The sequence below is a fragment of the Aquarana catesbeiana genome, linkage group LG01 (genome assembly GCF_042186555.1).
Source record: "Aquarana catesbeiana isolate 2022-GZ linkage group LG01, ASM4218655v1, whole genome shotgun sequence".
NCBI classification, from domain to species: domain Eukaryota; kingdom Metazoa; phylum Chordata; class Amphibia; order Anura; family Ranidae; genus Aquarana; species Aquarana catesbeiana.
The window spans coordinates 229,245,390-229,266,210 of record NC_133324.1 but is presented as its reverse complement, the minus strand read 5'-3'; the positions used below and the strand labels follow the sequence as shown (position 1 = coordinate 229,266,210).

Genomic DNA, 20,821 nt, shown 5'->3' with positions numbered 1-20,821 from the left:
ATCTCGGGGAATGTAAATATCCCCTATGATAGCAATAGGTAGTGACAGGTACTCTTTTTTGAAAAAATTGGGGTCTATTAGACCCTAGATCTCTCCTCTGCCCTCAAAGCATCTGATGACACCAAGATCGGTGTGATAAAATGCTTCCCCAATTTCCCAATGGCGCTATTTACATCCGGCGAAATCTAAGTCATAAAATGCTCGTAGCTTCCGGTTTCTTAGGCCATAGAGATGTTTGGAGCCACTCTGGTCTCTGATCAGCTCTATGGTCAGCTGGCTGAATCACCGGCTGCATTCTCAGGTTCCCTGTTGAGACACGGAAGACGGTGGGGGGGGGGCTTTCCCTCCCACGGCTTGTAAAAGCAGTCTAGAGGCTAATTAGCCACTAGGATTGCTTTTACATGAAAGCCGACCGCTGGCTGAAAAGAATGATACCAAGATGATACCTAAACTTGCAGGCATCATTCTGGTATAACCATTCAAAGTCGTGAATGGCGTACCTGAAGACAAAAAAATGGTTAACAATAAAGCACAGTAAACGGTAAAGTATAAAAAATTGCATACCTGAAAAGCAAACATGATAAAACATAACAACAATAAAACATTGCAGAATAGAATACAGTAAAAAAGAGCAGAACAAGAGAGAGAGAATAGAGAGAGAGAGAACAATAAAACGACAACTATTTTTTTTTATTTTATATATTTTTTTTTTTTTTTACACTTTTTTTGTAACTAACTTTTATAACTGTAACCGGTTCCAGGTTCGGGTCTCTCAAAATGCGATGGCATCTTGGGAGACCCTGTGAAAGTGTGCCTAGTCTGTGCAATGCTGTACCCTACGCTAATACTCAACTAATGAATGGTAGCGTTCAAAACATTCACCAATGCAAAGACCAGGATTGTCAGGACAGGAGGGACAATAATAGAGGGTGTCACGCCTATATTCGCGCTTGCTGCAGACACGACATCTTTTTTGGGGGTTTGTTGGGTTGGGGTACTCGGGAGGACATAAAGAAAATGCCTCTCATGCAGCCGACTGCATTTGGTTGGGGATGTGAATGGGGGAAGTACGGGCGCTGCAGAAGCGGTGGGTTCCCAATTAGGATTGGCGAATGCAGCAGGAAGGGCACTATGGGCACGACAGGCCTGTGTTTGTCTTCTTGGTGGCAGCGGGACACTACTTGTGCTTGCCACCTCACCAGCTTGAACTGCACTTATGGGACTCGCCACGTCACCAAGTGTTACTGCAGTGCTGGTTTGACTACGACCGGGGTGTACTAGGCCGCTGGTGCTTGCCAGTTCAATAAAAAGCTACCAAAAAAACTGTTAGCGATCGCAGGGATCAGGCCTGACTCTGCGAACGCTGCAGTTATGCGTTAAGTGTTTTGTAAGTGACAGTGATCGATCGATACTGCACTTGGGTGGGCTGGGCCGGGCGGAGGGGCAAAATGCAGGTGCTAGCAGGTATCTGGGCTGATCCCGCTAACACTGCATTTTTGGGAACCCTAAACTGCTGGGGACACCAGTATAGATCTGATCGGATCAGATATTGATCCGTTCAGATACTATACCACTAAGGGAGGTGTACGGTGCGTGCGTGGGTGTTAGCGGTACTGGCGCTAATCTGACGCTGCTTGGGGCTGGTGCTTGCCAGTTCACCAAAATACTACCAAAAAAACTGTTAGCGATCGCAGGGCTCAGGCCTGACTCTGCGAACGCTGCAGTTATGCATTTAGTGTTTTGTAAGTGTCAGTGATCGATCGATACTGCACTTGGGTGGGCTGGGCTGGGCTGGGCCGGGCGGAGGGGCAAAACGCAGGTGCTAGCAGGTATCTGGGCTGATCCCGCTAACACTGTGTTTTTGGGAACCCTAAACTGCTGGGGACGCCAGTATAGATCTGATCGGATCAGATATTGATCCGATCAGATACTATACCACTAAGGGAGCTGTACGGTGCGTGCGTGGGTGTTAGCACTACTGGCGCTAACCTGACGCTGCCTGGGGCTGGTGCTTGCCAGTTCACCAAAATGCTACCAAAAAAACTGTTAGCGATCGCAGGGATCAGGCCTGACTCTGCGAACGCTGCAGTTATGCGTTTAGTGTTTTGTAAGTGTCAGTGATCGATCGATACTGCACTTGGGTGGGCTGGGCGGAGGGGCAAAACGCAGGTGCTAGCAGGTATCTGGGCTGATCCCGCTAACACTGTGTTTTTGGGAACCCTAAACTGCTGGGGACGCCAGTATAGATCTGATCGGATCAGATATTGATCCGATCAGATACTATACCACTAAGGGAGGTGTACGGTGCGTGCGTGGGTGTTAGCACTACTGGCGCTAACCTGACGCTGCCTGGGGCTGGTGCTTGCCAGTTCACCAAAATGCTACCAAAAAAACTGTTAGCGATCGCAGGGATCAGGCCTGACTCTGCGAACGCTGCAGTTATGCGTTTAGTGTTTTGTAAGTGACAGTGATCGATCGATACTGCACTTGGGTGGGCTGGGCGGAGGGGCAAAACGCAGGTGCTAGCAGGTATCTGGGCTGATCCCGCTAACACTGCGTTTTTGGGAACCCTAAACTGCTGGGGACGCTAGTATAGATCAGATCGGATCAGATATTGATCCGTACAGATACTATACCACTAAGGGAGGTGTATGCTGCGTGCGTGGGTGTTAGCGGTACTGGCGCTAATCTGACGCTGCCTGGGGCGACGCATATCACCGCCGGGCGATCAGGGGGCTAAACCTTTATTCGGTAATAAACGGCGGGTGCCCTGACACTATAAAAAATAAACAAACTAACCAGCGTCACCGTAACAGTTATACGGTGATCAGTGGTGAAAGGGTTAACTAGGGGGCAATCAAGGGGTTAAAACATTTATTAGGTAGTATATGGGGGTCCCTGTCGCTATAAAACGCTGACGGCGAACCTAAATATTTAGGTCCCTAACTAGCGTCACCAGCGACACTAATACAGCGATCAGAAAAATGATCGCTTAGCGACACTGGTGACAGGGGGTGATCAAGGGGTTAAAACTTTATTAGGGGGGGTTAGGGGGGTATCCTAGACCTACAGGGGGGTAATACTCACTGTCCCAACACTGTAACTGTCACAAACTGACACCAATGCAGTAATCAGAAAAAAAAAAAAAAAAACTGCTTGGTGTCAGTTTGTGACGGGGGGGGTGATTGGGGGGTGATCGGGGTGTTTAGTGTGCCTGGCATGTTCTACTGTGTGTGTGTAGTGTTGTGCACTCACATACCTGTCTTCTCTCCTCGGGCCGGAACGGAAATTACCGAGCCGAGGAGAGATGACATCATTTCCTTTGCTGCTGTTTAGCATACAGCAGCAAAGGAATGATGTGATTGGCCGGCGGCGATCGCGAGGGGGGGGCCACGAACGGATGGCCTCCCCCTCACCTCTGATCGCCGCTGGACAAAAGACGACTGCCTCGGGCACCGGGGGGGGGGTCCGATCGGACCCCCCACCCGCGGAAGGCAAATCACGTATATGTGCGTGATTTTGCCTGTCCGTGCCACCTTGCCGACGTAAATCGGCGGTCGTCAAGTGGTTAAATATAGTGCTTGGGGGTTCCCCTTAGTCTACCTGTAAAGTGGCGAATCTGTACTGTGTATAGAACCTGCTGCAGCAAAAATGACATTTATAAAATAAAAAAATAACCTTTAGATTGATTTTCCCAGCAAGCTTTCTTTATTTTGTAAACAATGGCTTGGGGAGCCAGTCTGTACGATGAAGCCACAATTTAGTGCACTCAGAACAAGATTAAAGATTTTTTGGATACATTCTGGTGTCTCTTTGGCAGACTTTGGATAGAAATAACACATTTTTGCACCACAGCGAGCAAGCTTTATGCAAAGAAGCCAAATTATAGTACACTCAGGCCAAGATTAACAATTTAAAAAAAAATAAAGTCTGGTGTCTCTTTCACAGACTTTCGATAAAATTGGGCTTTGGGTGTTGGTAGTGCCTTTACACTGTAACCCTATAGAGGTATTCTTTATGAAAGCAAGAATTAGCCTTGCTGTAAAAAATTTACATTACATGCACCTGTCAAACAGGTGTGGAAATATTGGTCCTTGGGTGTTAATTGTGCCCATGAAACCTATACCATAAAATTACTTCAAGATAAAATCAACACCCACAAAGATAGGCAGCCTTGACAGTCTCATAGAGATTCCAAAAACATTTAATCAGCGACATCGGCACCAGGGGCTTGAAAGCTGCTGCTAATGCAGGGCTGATGCATTTTGACAAATGTCAGCCGGTCAACGAAGTCTGTGGACAGACACACTCTCTCATCTGTCACAAACCTCCGGCAGCACTGAAAGCCCGTTTGAAAAGCATGGTGGTTGCAGGGCAGGACAGCCCAGCAGCTCAATTGCAAACTGGGCAAGTTCTGGCCAGTGGTCTATTCTCATGATCCAGCAACCTAGTGGATCATCTACTGGAAAGCTCTCCATCTCTGTTTTCGTCCCAAAATAATCTTCCACCATATGATGCAGACGCTGCCAATGGGATGTTAAATCTGACAGCCCTGGGGGCTGAGGACTAAAAACATTTTTTAATGCATCACTTAGGCAGCACCCTCCATTGCTCCTCCTTTGACCAACAGAAGTCGCAAAAATACCTTTTCCATAAGACTGTATCCTACCAAACTCTGGAAAGGTGTTACATAAACTCCTCTTTAGGGTGTACTCAAGATATTTCATCCTGTGATTCCTCTGCGATGGCCGGATTAGCTCTGAGACATTCCCCATGTGATGGTGGTCAAGGACCGTTGCCAACAAATAATGATCCATCTCTTGATGCCAATAATTCTTGGGTTCTTTCGCAGGCTTTGAAGAATCAGGGAGCCAATACACCGCAAGTTTGCAGAGGCATGAGAAGCATAGTCCTCGGGGTCACTGAGTATTACACTATCTGTAACTGCCTCCTCCCAGCCACGTACTACTCCCAAGGTTTCTGGGGACTGAAAACCATCTCTTAAGGTTTAAGGTACTACATGCCTCTAAAACTGCCAGAATCCTCCTCCTCCCTCTCCTCTTGTGTGTTCTGTGGCAAGAATGGTGTCTGCATAAAGCAGGCCTTGAGAGGAAAGGAAGTCTTCCTCCTGCTACTCTGCATCAAGTGCTTTGTCCATAATGCCAAACAGTGTATGCTCCAGCAGGAACACAAGAGGGATAGTGTCACTGATGCATGCATCGTGACGGCTCACCATCCTTGTCAGCTCCTCAAATGGTGACAGTACAGTGCACGCATCCTTTATCAGCAGCCCCTGAGCCTGTTCTTGTGCCATACTCACACAGGTACTCGTTGATTGCCCTCTGTTGCATGTAAGCTGCTCTGGTAGTTATGGTGGATTACTATTCTCAGCTTGGATGATAGAGGATGAGGAGAATGAGGATGGTTTAGTAAGCCAGGCCAACACCTCCTCTGCATGCCGTGGCTGGAGAGCACGGGCAACATCTCTAAACAGAGAAAAACATGCCCTGCCTGAGGACACACCACGTCCACCTTTGCCTGTGGATGCTGCTGGCCCCCTCATAGTGGCATGGGAACGTTTGCCTCTCCCTGCTGGCCTCTTAGACATGATGGGGGGCTTAATAACCAAATTTAATAGATACTGGGAAATGTGTAAATGGATGTAACTTTATTAAATGAAAAGTGGTGTTTGGTGCACTTCAAATTGAGGACTGCCACTAACAGAAATGTAAAAACTATAAAAATAAATAAATAAATAAATAAAAAAGGGGGAACAACAGCTTCGCAGTCAGAAAAACTGTGGCTAACAAACGCAGCAACCAACCAAAAAAAAGGGGTATATAGCACTGTATACAGCATTAAATGGGCTCTAGAATGCACTGTGCAGCATTGAACATCTCGCCAAGCGCCCCACAAGTTTGGGTGTTCGCCAAACGGGCGAACAGGCGATGTTCCGGCCAAACTTTTGCTCGAACTGTTCGTCCAACTCTATCTTAGAATCAGCCTTGACACCATTTCATAGAAATACGTGACAGGGGTATCTTAGGGTAAGGAATCTTTCTCTGCACCGGTGGTGTATTATGGTTTTGTACTGCCCTAGGCAAGACTAAAAGCGGGCGCCCCCCATCTAAATTTGTCCCACCCCAGCTGCGGTATACGGTTCTTGTCTCAGTGTCTGAGAGGGAAGCTGCAGACGTTCACAGTGAACAGCTGCGACTTCCTCATCAGACCCTGAGACATGGTTCGTCCAAGTGCCATCTATAGAATTACTGCTCATGATCTGATGTTTGCGGTGATGCCTCACATATGTGGGATGATCACAGTTTACGTGCATGCGGGACCAACACATGCATTTGCGTTGGAGGATGAGGGCACTTTCAATGTTCTTATTAATTTACTTTATTTTAATTTTTTTTACACTGTTACTTTAATTTTTTTTTATCACGTTTATTGCTGTCACCAGGAATGTAAACATCCTGGTGACAGCAATAGGCATGTGACAGGTACTCTTTATGGATAGATCTAAGGTCTATAAGACCCTAAATCCCTCCACTTAAAAGCATTCAAAACACCAAGATCAATGTTTTTAAATGCTTTAGATGTGTAAAAACTGGCACTAATGGTTTCCGAGTAAACCGGAAGTGTCATGTCATTGCTTCCGGTTTATTGTTGCGAACAGCTGATAAAAGCCGGTGGGACGAGGACATCCCCTCCTTCTGCTTCAGTGGCTCCTGAGAGCCATTGAAGGTGGCGGGAGGGGGGATGTCCCCTCCTTCTGCTTGTAATAGCAATCAAGTGGCTATTAAGCTGTTCCGATTGATATTACAAGACAGCCAACTGCCGCCTCTAAAAAATTATACCAGGGTGATGCCTGCATCTGCAGGTATTATCCCCGTACAACCATGAAAGGACAGGCGACGCCCCCTGAAAAATGACGCCCAAGGACAACGCCTCGCGGTAGATACGCCCCTGTCTATGGGACATCTTCAGACCCATTGCCTAAAAAAAATAATTTAGCCAAAGAAGATCCTCCTTCACACATCAAGAGATGCTCAAATTGCTAACGCTCAAATTTTCTCTATGGACAGGTTGAAGGTTGTTGTAGATGCAAAGTGATATTAAGTCCTAATTATTTTGCTATTTTTACTGCTGACAATTACCTTCTGTGCTACTTCTCAAACTGTTAAAGTTTTCCTTTCTTAATAATGTGGTACCCATAGCCTTGCCCCTGCTTTCTGAGGTAAGGGTGCCTCCGTCACTTAAAAGGTCCTTTGAAGAGTCCTACAGCCGAGCTGAGGGGGGTTGAGACCGCCCCTCTGCTCGAGCCCAACTGAACAGAGACCGCCCCCCCTCCCCCCGCTCGAACACATCCGAGCTGAGGGGAGCTGAGACCGCCCCCGCCTGAGCACAGCCAAGCCCGCCCGAGCCGAGGGAAGCCGAGCCCGCCTGAGCCGAGGGAAACCAAGAGAGCACAACCGAGCCCGCCCGAGCCGAGGTAAACCGAAAGAGCACAACCAAGCCCCCCTGGCTGAGTACACTCCATAACTGGTGTCGGTCACTGCCCAGTCTGCCCCATAAGCTGACGGCCACCAAGGACTGTATTTGTGCAGGAGCCATGACTCAGGAGGAGATGGAGGTGTTTTTTTGTGGGGGGGCGGCTTTTTTGCTGCCCCCCCCCCCGTAAAGTGCCATCCTAGGCCTGGGCTTTGTCGGCCTAGACCAAGACACAGCACTGCTCTGCACCTAAACTTCCTGAAATATTCTCACCACACTGAAAGCTACATATCATTCCTTACCCCACAGGGTTGATTTGCTAAAGGAGTAAATAATGTTCACCTTACAAAGTGTATGTTCACTTGGTTCACTTTCACTTGTCAAAAAAGGATGACACAGTTCATTTTAATCATCCAGTCATGTAAAAGCAAAAATCCTTTGTTTTATTATCTTCTACATGATTAAATATTCAAAGTAAACAAAGCTTCACATTATTCACTAAGTTAAGCGAGCATTCACCTTACAAACTGAGCATACATCAACCCTACAATTTGCAAGACACATCTCCTCTCTTAACAGGTACACATTCATATTTTTAAATTGGCAGCATATAAACAGCCATGTGCAGCCATACTTTTAATCCTTTAGGAAAAAGTAGATCAGAGGTCTATGACCATGTTCAGACTGACTATGAAACTTTGTAGGTCCCAGTGGAAAAAGGAGTTGTGTTACATCTCCTCTTCCATTAGAATTTCCGAAGATCCTGTTAAGGTTGTGGGCTCCTTAAGGGAATTATAATTATAGACACCTGGGAACATCCAGTGGCTCTAGGCCATAATTCAATACCATGTTGTTTTATTTCCTGTTAGCGCGTGGTCCAAATATTGTAAATGTTATTTCCAAGGTCACAGGCTCCTGTTAAACACAAACATTGGTTATAAAAGTGTAAAAACATTCCAGTTATTAGGCCTGGTTCACACTAGTGCGATTTCAGATGTGACTTCAGTGGCAAAGAATCTTCTTTGTTCAGTGGCAAAGAATCGCATGAGAAGGGAAATCACATTGTTTACAATGGTGTCTGTTCACATCAATGCGACTCAGCATGGAGCAATATGCAAAAGCAATATGATTTTGGCCCCATGAACCTTATTAAAGTTGAGTCCAAGTGGCACTACATAATTTCACTGACAGTCAGATAAAAAATGTATTGCAGCAGTGTGAACCTAGTCCAAAGCAGACATGAAGTCAAAATGTGAAGATTTGCTATGTTATAAGGAACATCTAGAAGTGTTAATTGTGCCTAAGCAGTGCCCTGAAAAATGTACCCTTTGTCCGGAAATTCCTTCCAAAAAATAACAATGCACTACCCTGTATGTGACGGGACCTAGGCACTCCTGTGCCTACAGTCTCATAGCTGTATATCTGTAGTGTATGATCTAAGGCACTGCTGCCTCTAACTGCTCTAATTCTCATAGTGAAATTTGGTGATGTCACTACTATATTGCTTGCTGTTTTCCTTGCTGGAGGCTTTGACATGAGGAAGCAAAGCCCTGCCTCTACCAAGATGGTTAGACTATATACTTAAGTTACCTTGACTTCTGAACAAGAGAGGGTGACAGTATGAAACTTCTGGTAAAACTCTGGGAATGATGAGTATCCCAAATCTCTTAATGTGATGCTCTAGCAGAGTGCAAGAGCATCTTTAAATGAGATTTAAGACCCCCAGCATTCCCAGGATCTCAAAAGAAGAATTGTAATGTCAGTAAATATATTTTCTAACTTTTTTCCTTTTTTTTACTACAATCATACAGTGATTTTAGATTAAGTAGGAAGGTCTGATGTAATAATCAGACAATGAATCTTAGTGCAAGTCCCCCTTTAAATTGCAAATATGAAAATAGTAAACAACTGAAAATGCCATAAGCTTTGATTATGAAAAGGATAATCTAAGAAAGCAGTAAGCAACCAAATTTAGGAGTTGGGTTTGATTATGGAAAGGTTTACCTAGTTCTGCTGCCATATATTAAAAATGACCTTCCGTTAAAGAAACTACGAAGGTGACGCAATTAATTACATGAATGACATAACAACACGTTCAGGGCATTGTGACCTTTTCACCTCTATGGACTTAGTGAAGCAGATAATTAAGTATTGTAATTTTCTTCTCTTTTTGATGTGTCCTGCATAACATTTTGTTGGGAAATGATTTACATCTATCATTGTCAGTTGTTTAGTTTACAATAGTTTGCAGCACAATCCTGCTTACACAGCAAGAACTCACAGATCGGAACATTTTTAGCAGCATGAAGCAATTACCTTCTTGCAATGCAGCCTAAATTATGAGCTATGCATCAAAAATTTTAACTTACTATGCCATTTATCTTTTACCCTCCCTCACGGTAAAACATGATAGAAGATACATATTAAATACAATGATTTGTAATCTTTTGTTTCTGATTTGTAGGATTGTTATTTGCATCTCATATTATATCACAACCTATTAGCAACTGTTTGTCATGGAGGCATTAGTTGTGCTTTCTCTTAGTTAGGAATACAGTTCGCACATGCATTATTTCTGGTGGATACTCAATCATATTTTTCCTGTATTTTTTTTTTTTTTCAAGTTGTTTTTATATTCTGCCTTCAGTGATACAGTACATCACCCAAAGTCATGGAGTTGATTAATTACAGTGTATGGAAAACCCAAAATCTATTTTTCACTTAGCCCACTAATGTTGTATTCACTTTAAAGAGACCCTGTCCCCATACTATTAATATCAACAACTATCAGACGAATAAGGCAACGTTCTTGGCTACAAATGATAGGAGGGTTTAGTTCCCCCTTAGGTTTACAGCTACTGTAATTTAGCAGTTCTCCACATTCATTTTTTTATTTCCAGCAATGTAGGTGTAACTGGAGAATGGGACTTCAGGACAACAGATACCAATATACAGTGAACGCGTAGAACAGCAGATATGTAACCTGTTTCTGAAGTTAACACTTACCTTCACAATTTCTTGTGCTATCTGTCTGGTCTTGTTGACATCTAAAACTATTTTTGCATCTCGGACCACTGAGTATAATGTTCTTCCCTTGCACAGGCTGAAACACAAACAGTTACATGGAAGTTATAAGCTGTGCCTAATGCACGTGACAGGATTCTTATATTAGGTAGTAGGGCTAATCTATAGTAAGAAACTCACAATGTAGAAAAAGCAGATCCATGTCCAGCCCAACTGAAGAGCTAAAACATGGATTTTTCTTTAGTGTTTCGTTCTTACTCACATGACATAACAATAATTCAATTAATGAAAGTTCATGTTTTAATGTACTGAAGTCTAGTAATTCAGTCTGCATGAAAAATAATTAAAAGAGAAGAATGGGAATCAGTTTTTTTGTAGAATCATACTTACCTAGGTAGATGCAGCATCGATCTGATGCTGCATCTGTCACCCGCCAGCTCTAACACTGAGAATCGAGCAATCAAACCCCTCGGTTTTCACAGCTCTCTGGAGCACTGGGCTGTGGATGGGGCGACCTGCTCAGGCATTCAGTGGTTCATTAACAGGCTGAGCCGGGTGCTGGTCCAGGCATGTGGGTGGATCCCGACCATATGATTGTGATCTTCCCGAGCTTGGACTGGCTCTGTGACGTCAGCAGACAGTGAACTTCAGCCCGCTGTCTGCTGAAAATGAGTTACAGGAGTACAAAACAAACTCCTGCGCAGCTTTCATGTCTGCTGTAAATGAGTCACAGGAGTGCAAAATGAACTGCACACTGTGATTCCCAGGTGAAGTACAGCCAAACAAGGTTTGGCTGTACTTCTCCTTTAATTGGACTTTAAGCAGTGTCCAGACATCACATAAAGTGAAGGTAGAAATCAGGTTAGGGGCCAGACCAATTATTAGGCAATAAATTGCAATCGGCAATGTTTATTAGCTGTAAAAAAAATTAAAATAAATAAATACAACCAAAAACTGTATGTTTAAGGATATACATTCACATTGTAAGCACATGATTCAACTATTTGCAGCGTAATATAAATGTAATCTTTAACAGAAAATTGATATTCATTTAATTTAAAGCAACATGTCAATTTAAATTATTAAACAATAACAACAATAGAAACTACATAGGTCATGGAACAGTGGTTGGTGAACATAGGGGTTGTAGTCTAATGCTCAATTAAAAAAGAAAAAAAAATGTTTAAAAAGTGCAACGCAACTGTAAATTCTGCTTGAAGTGTAGGTAAACCCAATAGATAAAATATAATATAAGCCTTAACATATTCATGTAAATTCATAAGTTTTCAATTAGCAGCTTTCATTAAAATAATACCTGATGATCCTGTCAGTAAGGTCCCTCTTCAGGCAATTCCTGTTATAGGGTGAAAATGACCTGTCCCTGTCTCCTAACTGTGTTCCTGTTGTAACCTTGTCACACAAGCTTCACATGAAGACTACAAGTGGTTGTTTCAGCACACAATAGCCATTGTTGTTCAATCTGAATAGCAACCCATACAGCCATCACAGGAGTGCATATATTTAGACGATAAATGGTTGCAAAGAGGTTGCAGGAGACAGACAGCATCACTGAGCAAAAAGGCTAAAAAATAATTTACTTTGTGTAAAAATGGCAACTGTTATAAAACAAACTTAATACTATTCAATTAAGGTATACCTTTACTTTTAAGGCGTAAAGTGATAGAAAACCTAAAACGTGAAAAGTCATCATAAGGTATAAAATTACTATGTCTGATTATGGTTGCTAATCATTTATTTCATAAGTTCATTAAGTTTTTATTTATCTAGTGATCCTGACAGGTCCACATGTTCCCTTATGTAGAGTGGCAACAGTGCTGCAGGAAATCCCCAGTCTGCTCTGTTGACACTCTGTTCATGCTCTTAGAAAGCGGTGATCTTTCTGTACTTCTTACAGCTATCCATCTCATGTGACTCCTCTGCACATAAGGTGGGGTAAGACAAGGTTCTTGATTGACAGAAGAGCACTTCTGCTTTGATTCTTTATCCAGTTTATTCCTTATAAATGATCATAATTGTCATGTGGGCATGTGGCAATGTTCCACCTGGCCAACAAAGGCTATAATATAGGGTATTTACATGCACTATCACTTAGCGATATATGTACCATCTATTGACTATAGCAGACACTAATCATGGATTTATATAGGTTAAAAGTGCAGTTCTAATACAACAATGAACTTCCGCTCGTTGTACTCCTCCCCCCCTCCAGTGCCACATTTGGAACCTTTCGGGGGGGAGGGGTAACAAGATACATGTCTTTCACAGGTATCATGTCCCCACTTCCGGGATCCTCAGGCGCGGGTATTTGCGTCATCGCTGGGGCTCCCCCTCCTCTTCCCACCTCCTTCCCCGGCTGCTGGGCAAGTAGGAGAGAGGAGCAGAGCCTCGCGCATGCGTAGTAGGGTTCCCAGCGTGAAGCCGTAAGGCTACACTGCTGGGTTCCCTTACTCGCAATGGAAGCAGCATGCACCCGACAGCTGATGGAAACATCAGCTGCAGTGCCGACATTACTGGACTCCGGGATAGGTAAGTGTCCGATTATTTAAAGTCAGCAGCTGCAGTATATGCAGCTGCTGGGTTTTAATTTTTGCAGCAGTGGGTGGACCTCCACTTTAACATAAATCATAATATACATACAATAAGTCCAAATAGATAAGTGCAGAAACCAGAGACATATGCAAACTAAAAATATTATTAATAAACATTTTACCTGCCATGCGGTTCCACATCAATTTAGATTTTATTTGTGTATTTTCTGAACCAATAAGGTGCAACCTCTTTTTTATTAACATTACTAGTGTTTCAAATTTTATTTTTGTTTCCCCCATTTAGTTTGGATATTTTCCATTCAGAACCACTAGATGGCTTTTATGATGAATGCTTTTTATTAGACATGTGCAGAATGGAAAAATTTGTTTCGTATACATTCATTATGTTACAAGTTTTGACTTTTCAGAATTAGTTTAGCGTGGTTTTTGGAATTTTTTACATTTAATTTCGTTTTCGTTAAATTTCATTTTGTTCATTAATTTTCCAAATTTTTAGAACGATTCAAATTCAGGTTGGTTGAAAAATGATCGACCAATTCGAATTCTGTGTGTCAAGGCTGTCTGCTGCTTATCCGAACTGCACACTCGAACAAGGTTCTGGTATGACTTTTGGGGGAACCCCACGCATTTTTAAAAAAAATTTTGTCATGGAGTTCCCCTTAAAATAAATACCAGCTATTCTTCACACAGAATTCAAATCGGTCGATCATTTTTCGACCGATCCGAATTTTAATTGTTATGAAAATTTTTTATTCTTTAGAAAACGAATAAACAAAACCAATTTTAACAAATTTCAACGAAATTCATTACTATTTCATTTGGAGATTTGGGTATAATTTATATCAATTGATGTAGAATTCTCTCCTGCGCTCAGGTGTCCAGTAACTACGTATGTGGTGCGACCAACTTAGTGAAGTAATGCCTGACGTCTTGCCCTCCTTAGAACAATGGGTATTCATATACTAAAGGAAAACAAAAAGAAGAAGAAGGACGTCTTGCCCTCCTTAGAACAATGGGTATTCATATACTAAAGGAAAACAAAAAGAAGAAGGAGGGCGCACCGACCTAGTGCATTACCACTGATAAAACTTTATTGTAGCATTAAAACAGCAAGATATATACTCACAAACGAGCATTCATAAAGGCTTTGACAAAGGAGCAGATACACTGTTCTGAAGGTTGGCACACCAGGACCTAATGTTGAGAGGGTCAAACCAATTGAATGACTGATGGCTGACGCGTTTCGGGGGAGCACCCCTTTCTTCAGAGCCTAGGCGGGCAATGACTAGTCTCTCGTAGTTGCCTCTACTTATGTGTGTCTGTGTCTGCAAGGCCCAATTGATAGCGACGCCAACTCTAATAGGAAACACCCACCCATATGGACTTCCCCTCCATGGCCGCATCCCTCCTAGATATGACCTTTAACCCAACAGCTGGGAACCAATACTATTATTATTGTTTAGTACTAATGTACTACACCCATACATATGGTACCATCTGCATAAGATACAAATATCCAAGCGCAACACTTTGGCATAACCACCCACTAAAAGGAGGGTGAACAGACATATCACACCTTCTGCATGTCGCCAACAGAATGGTCCTTTGCTGTGGGCTGGTATGGGGAGGTGTTGAGGGGTATCGTAGGCTCCCAGGAGCCATGGAGGCGCTGTTAACAGCGGGTGGAACACACGCCGCTCAAAAGACCTGGAAGTGCGGGTGCTGTTGCGTTCCACCCGCAACTTCCGGCCAGTCACGGCGTCACTTCTCCTTTCTGCGCCTCACTCTAGCATCCCTGTCCATTCTCCGCTGTCCCCGCCACTGGTCTATGTACAATCTAATACCAGGCACTGATTATACAGGGGAGGTGGCATATCAATCAGGGCAGAACGCAGCTCACAGGCACACATAAACCATGGAATTTGCCCAAAAAAAGATAAATTTGAAATTAAGAGTAAAGATAAAATATTAAAAATCAGATAATTAATTAATTGATTAAGCTCAATGCAGTCCGCAGAAGCATCCAGCTTCCAAGGTGAATAAATTACTATTGTGTAATGAAATTAGATAAATTAGCAAAAAATGAAAAATAAAAAATCTATAAATGAAATATATATACATTATCATGATAAAGAGTCATAAAATTTACCCATATAGAGAAACTATAGGCCAATTAAAAAAAAAAAAGAGGAAAAATTAAATGTATTAAAATAATAAATAGATAGATTAAATTAAATACAAAAAAAAAATAATAATAATAAAAAAAAAAAAAAAAAAAAAGGTCTAAAAATAAATGCAGATTCTATAAAGCCTATACCATTAATAGCACCATTGGAGGACTTTTGGCAGTGCAACATCCACATACCAACTATTCATGCTGAGTGTAGATGTTATAGCTCAAATATGCATAGAACATGTCCAAGGAAACCACCCTGCTTCAAACTCAACAATGCGGTAAAACCACTAAAGGGGCTAAAACCGTCCCCATATTGATAAAATGTAAAATAAATAAGTTCTACTATACATTATATATATATATATATATATATATATATATATATATAATTTTACATATTAATTGTTAAATAAAGAGGGTATACGTCAAACCAAAGGCTTAGTTAAAACACAGTTAAAGTATTCACCCAAAAATATATACACACCGAAGGATACCTCTGCGGACTGTCGTACTACAGAGAGACCATTGCCCGCTAGCACCTAACAGAAATCTCACTATGAACCAATGGTGATAGTAAACGAAAAATAACATAAGATTAATAATATTGCAGAAGTATTAGTAAATACCTGACAGACCGAACCAGAGACTGGAAACTAACTACTACACATAAACCTATAAACTAACTACTAAATAAATCAAATCTATCCCAGAACCTAATGACTTAAACTCATATACCCCGTGAGTGAGCCCCAAGATAAATCTTGTAGTGAAAAGAGAAAACTAGAAGGATGGAAACATAGTTGTCCTGGCTGATACCGCAAGTGACTCAGGAGCTTTTACAAGGACTGTGAATGTCATACGACATTGTGCAGTTCGATTTCTTCATTCAGGCCTTTCAGGGCCAGAGTTCCTAAGGAAAAAATCCAGAATGCCTCTCTCCTACACAGCATTTGATACTTTTTACCGCTATCCAAGTCACTCGGCATAGCCTCTATACCGAACACTTTGAGTCCATTTGTACTACTACTATGGACTTCCTTAAAGTGTCTCGGGACTGAGTAATTGTCTTTCTCTGTCAAAATGCTGCTTCTGTGCTCATTCATCCTGGTCCTCATTGGTCTTGATGTCCGGCCAATATAAAGGAGGCCACAGGGGCACAGGAGGCCATAGATGACATACGGGGTGCCGCAGTTGATAAACTGCTTCATCCTGTGAATCCTGCCAACTGTTCCAACAACTTTTTTCTTTCTATGGCACATATGCACACAGTTCCCACAGTTGTTACTCCCACATCTGTAACTACCTTTCTGGTCAAAGATCGTACTCCAAGGATTACTATGCCCTCTATTTCTTAGCTTTTTCACCCTACTCGGGGAAATAATGCTCCTTAGGTCCTTTGGTCTCCTAAAGACCAAGATAGGATGCAAGGGAAGACTTGTCCTCAGGATAGGGTCTGATTCAAGAATCCTCCAATTCTTTTTAAAGATTTTTTGTATTAAGGAGGCCTTGTTGTTGAACCTAGTGCCAGCTGCTTCACTCAATTTCTCTGAGTGCAATTTCTTTTTTAGATTTACTAATCATGGGTTTGCATTCTCTTTAGGAACCAATGCATAGAGAAGACTGTTATATGAGTTCAGTATATTAGTATGAGGCTAGGCCTAAATGAAATAGCTTACCAGGGCCGTAGATAATTTTTTTTCCTGGGGGGGTTCAGGTCTTTCAAATTCGAATACATTGTTTACACTTAGGTTGGGGATGTACAGTAAAAACTTGTGACAGCAGAGTGGGGCCATGAGGCTTTGCACTGCAGCGCAGCAAAAATGATCCCCATTCAACTGAATAGAATGTAATGCACAAGGTTGTGGTTCAGTAGTGCAGGTTTAAGGGACTGAAATCGGCGGTGAGGAAGTTGTCCCCTGGGGAAGTCCCCTTGTCGGAACACTATAATAGCTACTACAATAGCTCAGCAGGTAGATCGCTGTAGTAACATTGCATAATTAGTACAGTGAAGTCCTCCTGTGCTCCTCAGTTTTTTTTTTTTTGTTTAGCCTGCTGGGTTGAACTAAAAAAACTTACCGTGTGAACCAGGCTTTAGATCTCATTCATATGTTCTAAATGGCCATGGAATGGCAAGTATACCATGAATACCTACAGCCGGGATCCCAGATGTTCCAATTTTTTGTCAGATGCTCAGCCTGTACACCTGAGTGATGGGCTGAAAAGAACCAAGGCTGTCCACTGCTGTTAACATGTATCTGCACATCCAGTGGTCCTGATGTTTAAGCTCCGGGGCGCAGAGCAAAACGCATTGGGGGCTTTGCCTGGTGGTGTGATGGATCAGATAAAATGCCCATTTTCTATTTCTATTCCTTTTTTATACTACAAAGTCTATATTTTTGCACATAAAAGTGCTTTCTTATTCCTTGCTCAAAATGGCAGCTAGCAGCCTTCCATCGAGTGAAGAATGTGTAACTAAGATGGCGCATCCATCAAGGACTACACCCAAGATGATGACACCTAGATTCTGGAGGAAGTTCACCTTACATTGACATGACCAAACAGAAGCTAAAAGTATCTAGATAACGCTATGCTAATGACGCACTCCTTCACAGCACTAGTCGCTCCCCTATAAAACCCCATGTATCCAGAAACAATAAAGGAAGTATCACGTATCTGAGCACGGTTTCAGTGTGGTTCTTCTTGTGCATGCACCAAATTACATAGGCCTAATCAGGACGGGGACAGATACTCACCAGACAATTGCTCTGATCCATTTCAGTGGGAGCCCAGGCTGAGGTTGTCTCTCCCATCACTACTACACTACCATAGAACTCCATGGATGTGCGGCACCAGGGTTTTTTTTCTCTCTTTCCTTCAGTCACCACAGGAGCTGGGATGAGCTACATCCCTTGCCAGAACTCCTGTAGCTGGTTGCGGTATCATCTACATTACTTCCCACATCAATTGAGCCTGAGCAGCACACTAACGAACCATGGGTGGCAGTTGTTACCTTCTGTTAAGGACAAGTTTCTGACCCTGGATGCAGAGAGATTTTGTCCATGGGCAAAAATGTATCCCTACTTGCAGGTAACCACTGGATGCGCGGATACATGTGGATACATGTTTAGAGCAGCAGACAGCCTTGACTCTTTTCAACCTGTTACTCAATTTTACAGGCTTAGCAGAGATTGGAACATCTGAGATCCCGGGTGCAGGTATTTGCAGTATATCTGCCACACCATGGTCATGTAGGATGTATGAATGAAACCCAAGACTGGATTTTAGCTAACCTTACTGCACGAACTGAGCAGATGCAAGGGACAACATATTGTGGTAGGCAGTAAATTCGGTGATTTATTTAAACCTTAAAAAATCTGTGTCCTAAGAAATTTAATGAAATTTTTTAAGAGATAAAAAAAAAACAAATTGTGCACTGCCTACCACATGATAGTGCCCTTTGCACCTGGGCAATAAGGTTGGCTTGTATTCAGTCTTAACCTGTAGTAAACCCAGCTTTTGAACTTGTACCTATAGGTAAGCCTATAATAAGACCTGTAAGTACAGTGAATATCTTCTAAACATGTGTTGTTTAGGAGATATTCACATGGGAAGCAGCCAGTGACATCACCAGAGCATGTGCATTGACGGCATACAGGGACGGCATACCGCTTGGTTGTACTTCTCCTGGGGAGAAGTGCAGTTCGTTCTGCACTTTTGTGACCCGTTTTTAGTCAACAGCCGTCTATAGCCTGCTGTCAGCTGACATCGTTCAGCAGCTCCAGACTGGGGAAAGATCCCAACTTTAAAGTCAGGATTCACCCAGATGCCTAGACCAGCAGCTGGTTCAGCCTCTCAGTAAACCGCTGAAATCCTGAGCCAGCTGCTCCTGCCCCTCCACATCCTAGTGATCCAGTGAGCGTGGGGGATGGTGGAGCAAAGAGCCAGGGGCTGACAGTTATCACTCTTTGCAGACTGAAGGCTGAGAACTGAGTGATCAGTAGTCTTTGATCGCTCTGTTCTCGGTCTTAGAAGCGGCAGGGGACAGATGCAACATTGGATCAATGCTGCATCCACCTAGGCAAGTATGATTACAAAAAAACAAATCTCTTTTAAAGGAAAAAAATCCCCCTCTCCCTCCCCAAGCAAAGATTCCAACTGTAAAATATCGGCTTCCCTCAAATATCCTCTCAAAGATTAAACCCCCTGTCTCTAATCCAACCTCACAAAAATATCTCCCTCACTCAACACCCTCTCCCCCAGTAAAGATTCCTAATTATGAAGACAATCTCCCTTCATTCAATCAAACTCCCCTTCCAGAAGCAAATCCCTGCCATTAACCACCCCCTGTAAACTTCTCTACAAGAAACTCCTCCCTTCTCCAAAAGCAAACCCAAACCCTTTCCTTAACCCCCCACCAAAAGAAACCTCCCCAGTTTATGCCTCTCCACTTACCAGACCTCAGATTCAGCGGGGCACAGAAGCAGGAAAACTCCTGCATCCCCGATCTCCCTTAGGCTGTGTCATATGATACCTCGAGGAGTAGTTTAGGAGTTCCCTTGGCAGTGCACTGTCAATTGCCGGCATCCAAAGCCTGTGTGGGGGTATTGTAAGCATCGGGACCTCGCAAGAATGTTATGCCTATCGGGGGGGGCTCCTATTAAACTGAGAGGATTGGGCACAATAGAAGGGGTGCTGGCTGCTGAACTCCGAAACTCTGATTGCTTCTACTGTGCTGATGCTGAGGCTAAACAGTGCAGCAGCTGGGACACTGTCTGGGCATTTTGCCAGGATGTTCTGAGCAGGTGGGGGTTGAACACCCCTGACCGCCCCCTTATTTACTCCCCTGTAGCTCACAGTACCTAATCCTACGTACCCATACAGCTTTGTACTCAACTAGTCTATATAAGACTGAACTCCATTTTTTCATGCACTTTACATAGTTTGTTTTGGCCAGCTTGGCCCAAACGAACTATGTCCCTCACTAACATGTCAGGCCACTGGATATGTGGTATAAACTGTATGTAGCTGCATCTATATTTCTTGGAGCAAGTTGCATTACCCTTACATGATTGTTCAGAAGTTCAGTTTTAAGAAAAAAAAAAGCACAAGAAGTAAAGTGCAAAGTTCAGCACTCCCTACACACAAAAAGAAGCCCTCTAAACTGATTTCAGTAAATCGATATCTGATTGGCTGATGATTTATTGCACTTTATAGGTAGTGCTTTGGATAAATCTGGTTGATATGTATGGAATTCATTTACAGACATGTACAGAACAAAAGTCAATAGCTATGTTCACAGCTTAGCCCAAGTAAAAAATCTCCATTAGTGATACATTGGGCCTTGAAGTTCTAATTGGGCATTCATTAAATGTACCTCATCTGCACTAATTGCTGGGATAAACCAAAACTTTTTGATCAATACATAGAAAGGCCTTTTCCTTGAAAACTATGTAAATAAACATTTTGTCTTGATTAGTTGATAGTTTCATGTATCTAAGCAGAAATCCTTTATGGTGGAAGAATATGTAAGACTGAGGAGCTAATTATTCACCAAAGG

At 42.9% G+C, this 20,821-nt stretch overlaps 1 protein-coding gene across 2 annotated transcripts in view; it reads right to left on the bottom strand.

Moving 5' to 3' along the window:
- Positions 1 to 20,821, bottom strand: part of KSR2 (kinase suppressor of ras 2) — a 707,775-nt gene that overhangs the window by 115,910 nt on the left and 571,044 nt on the right. For both annotated transcript variants that reach the window (XM_073625662.1, XM_073625672.1), the window contains exon 15: positions 10,501 to 10,597. In XM_073625662.1, the coding sequence (XP_073481763.1) occupies positions 10,501 to 10,597 (97 nt within the window). The remainder of the gene's footprint in view (positions 1 to 10,500; positions 10,598 to 20,821) is intronic.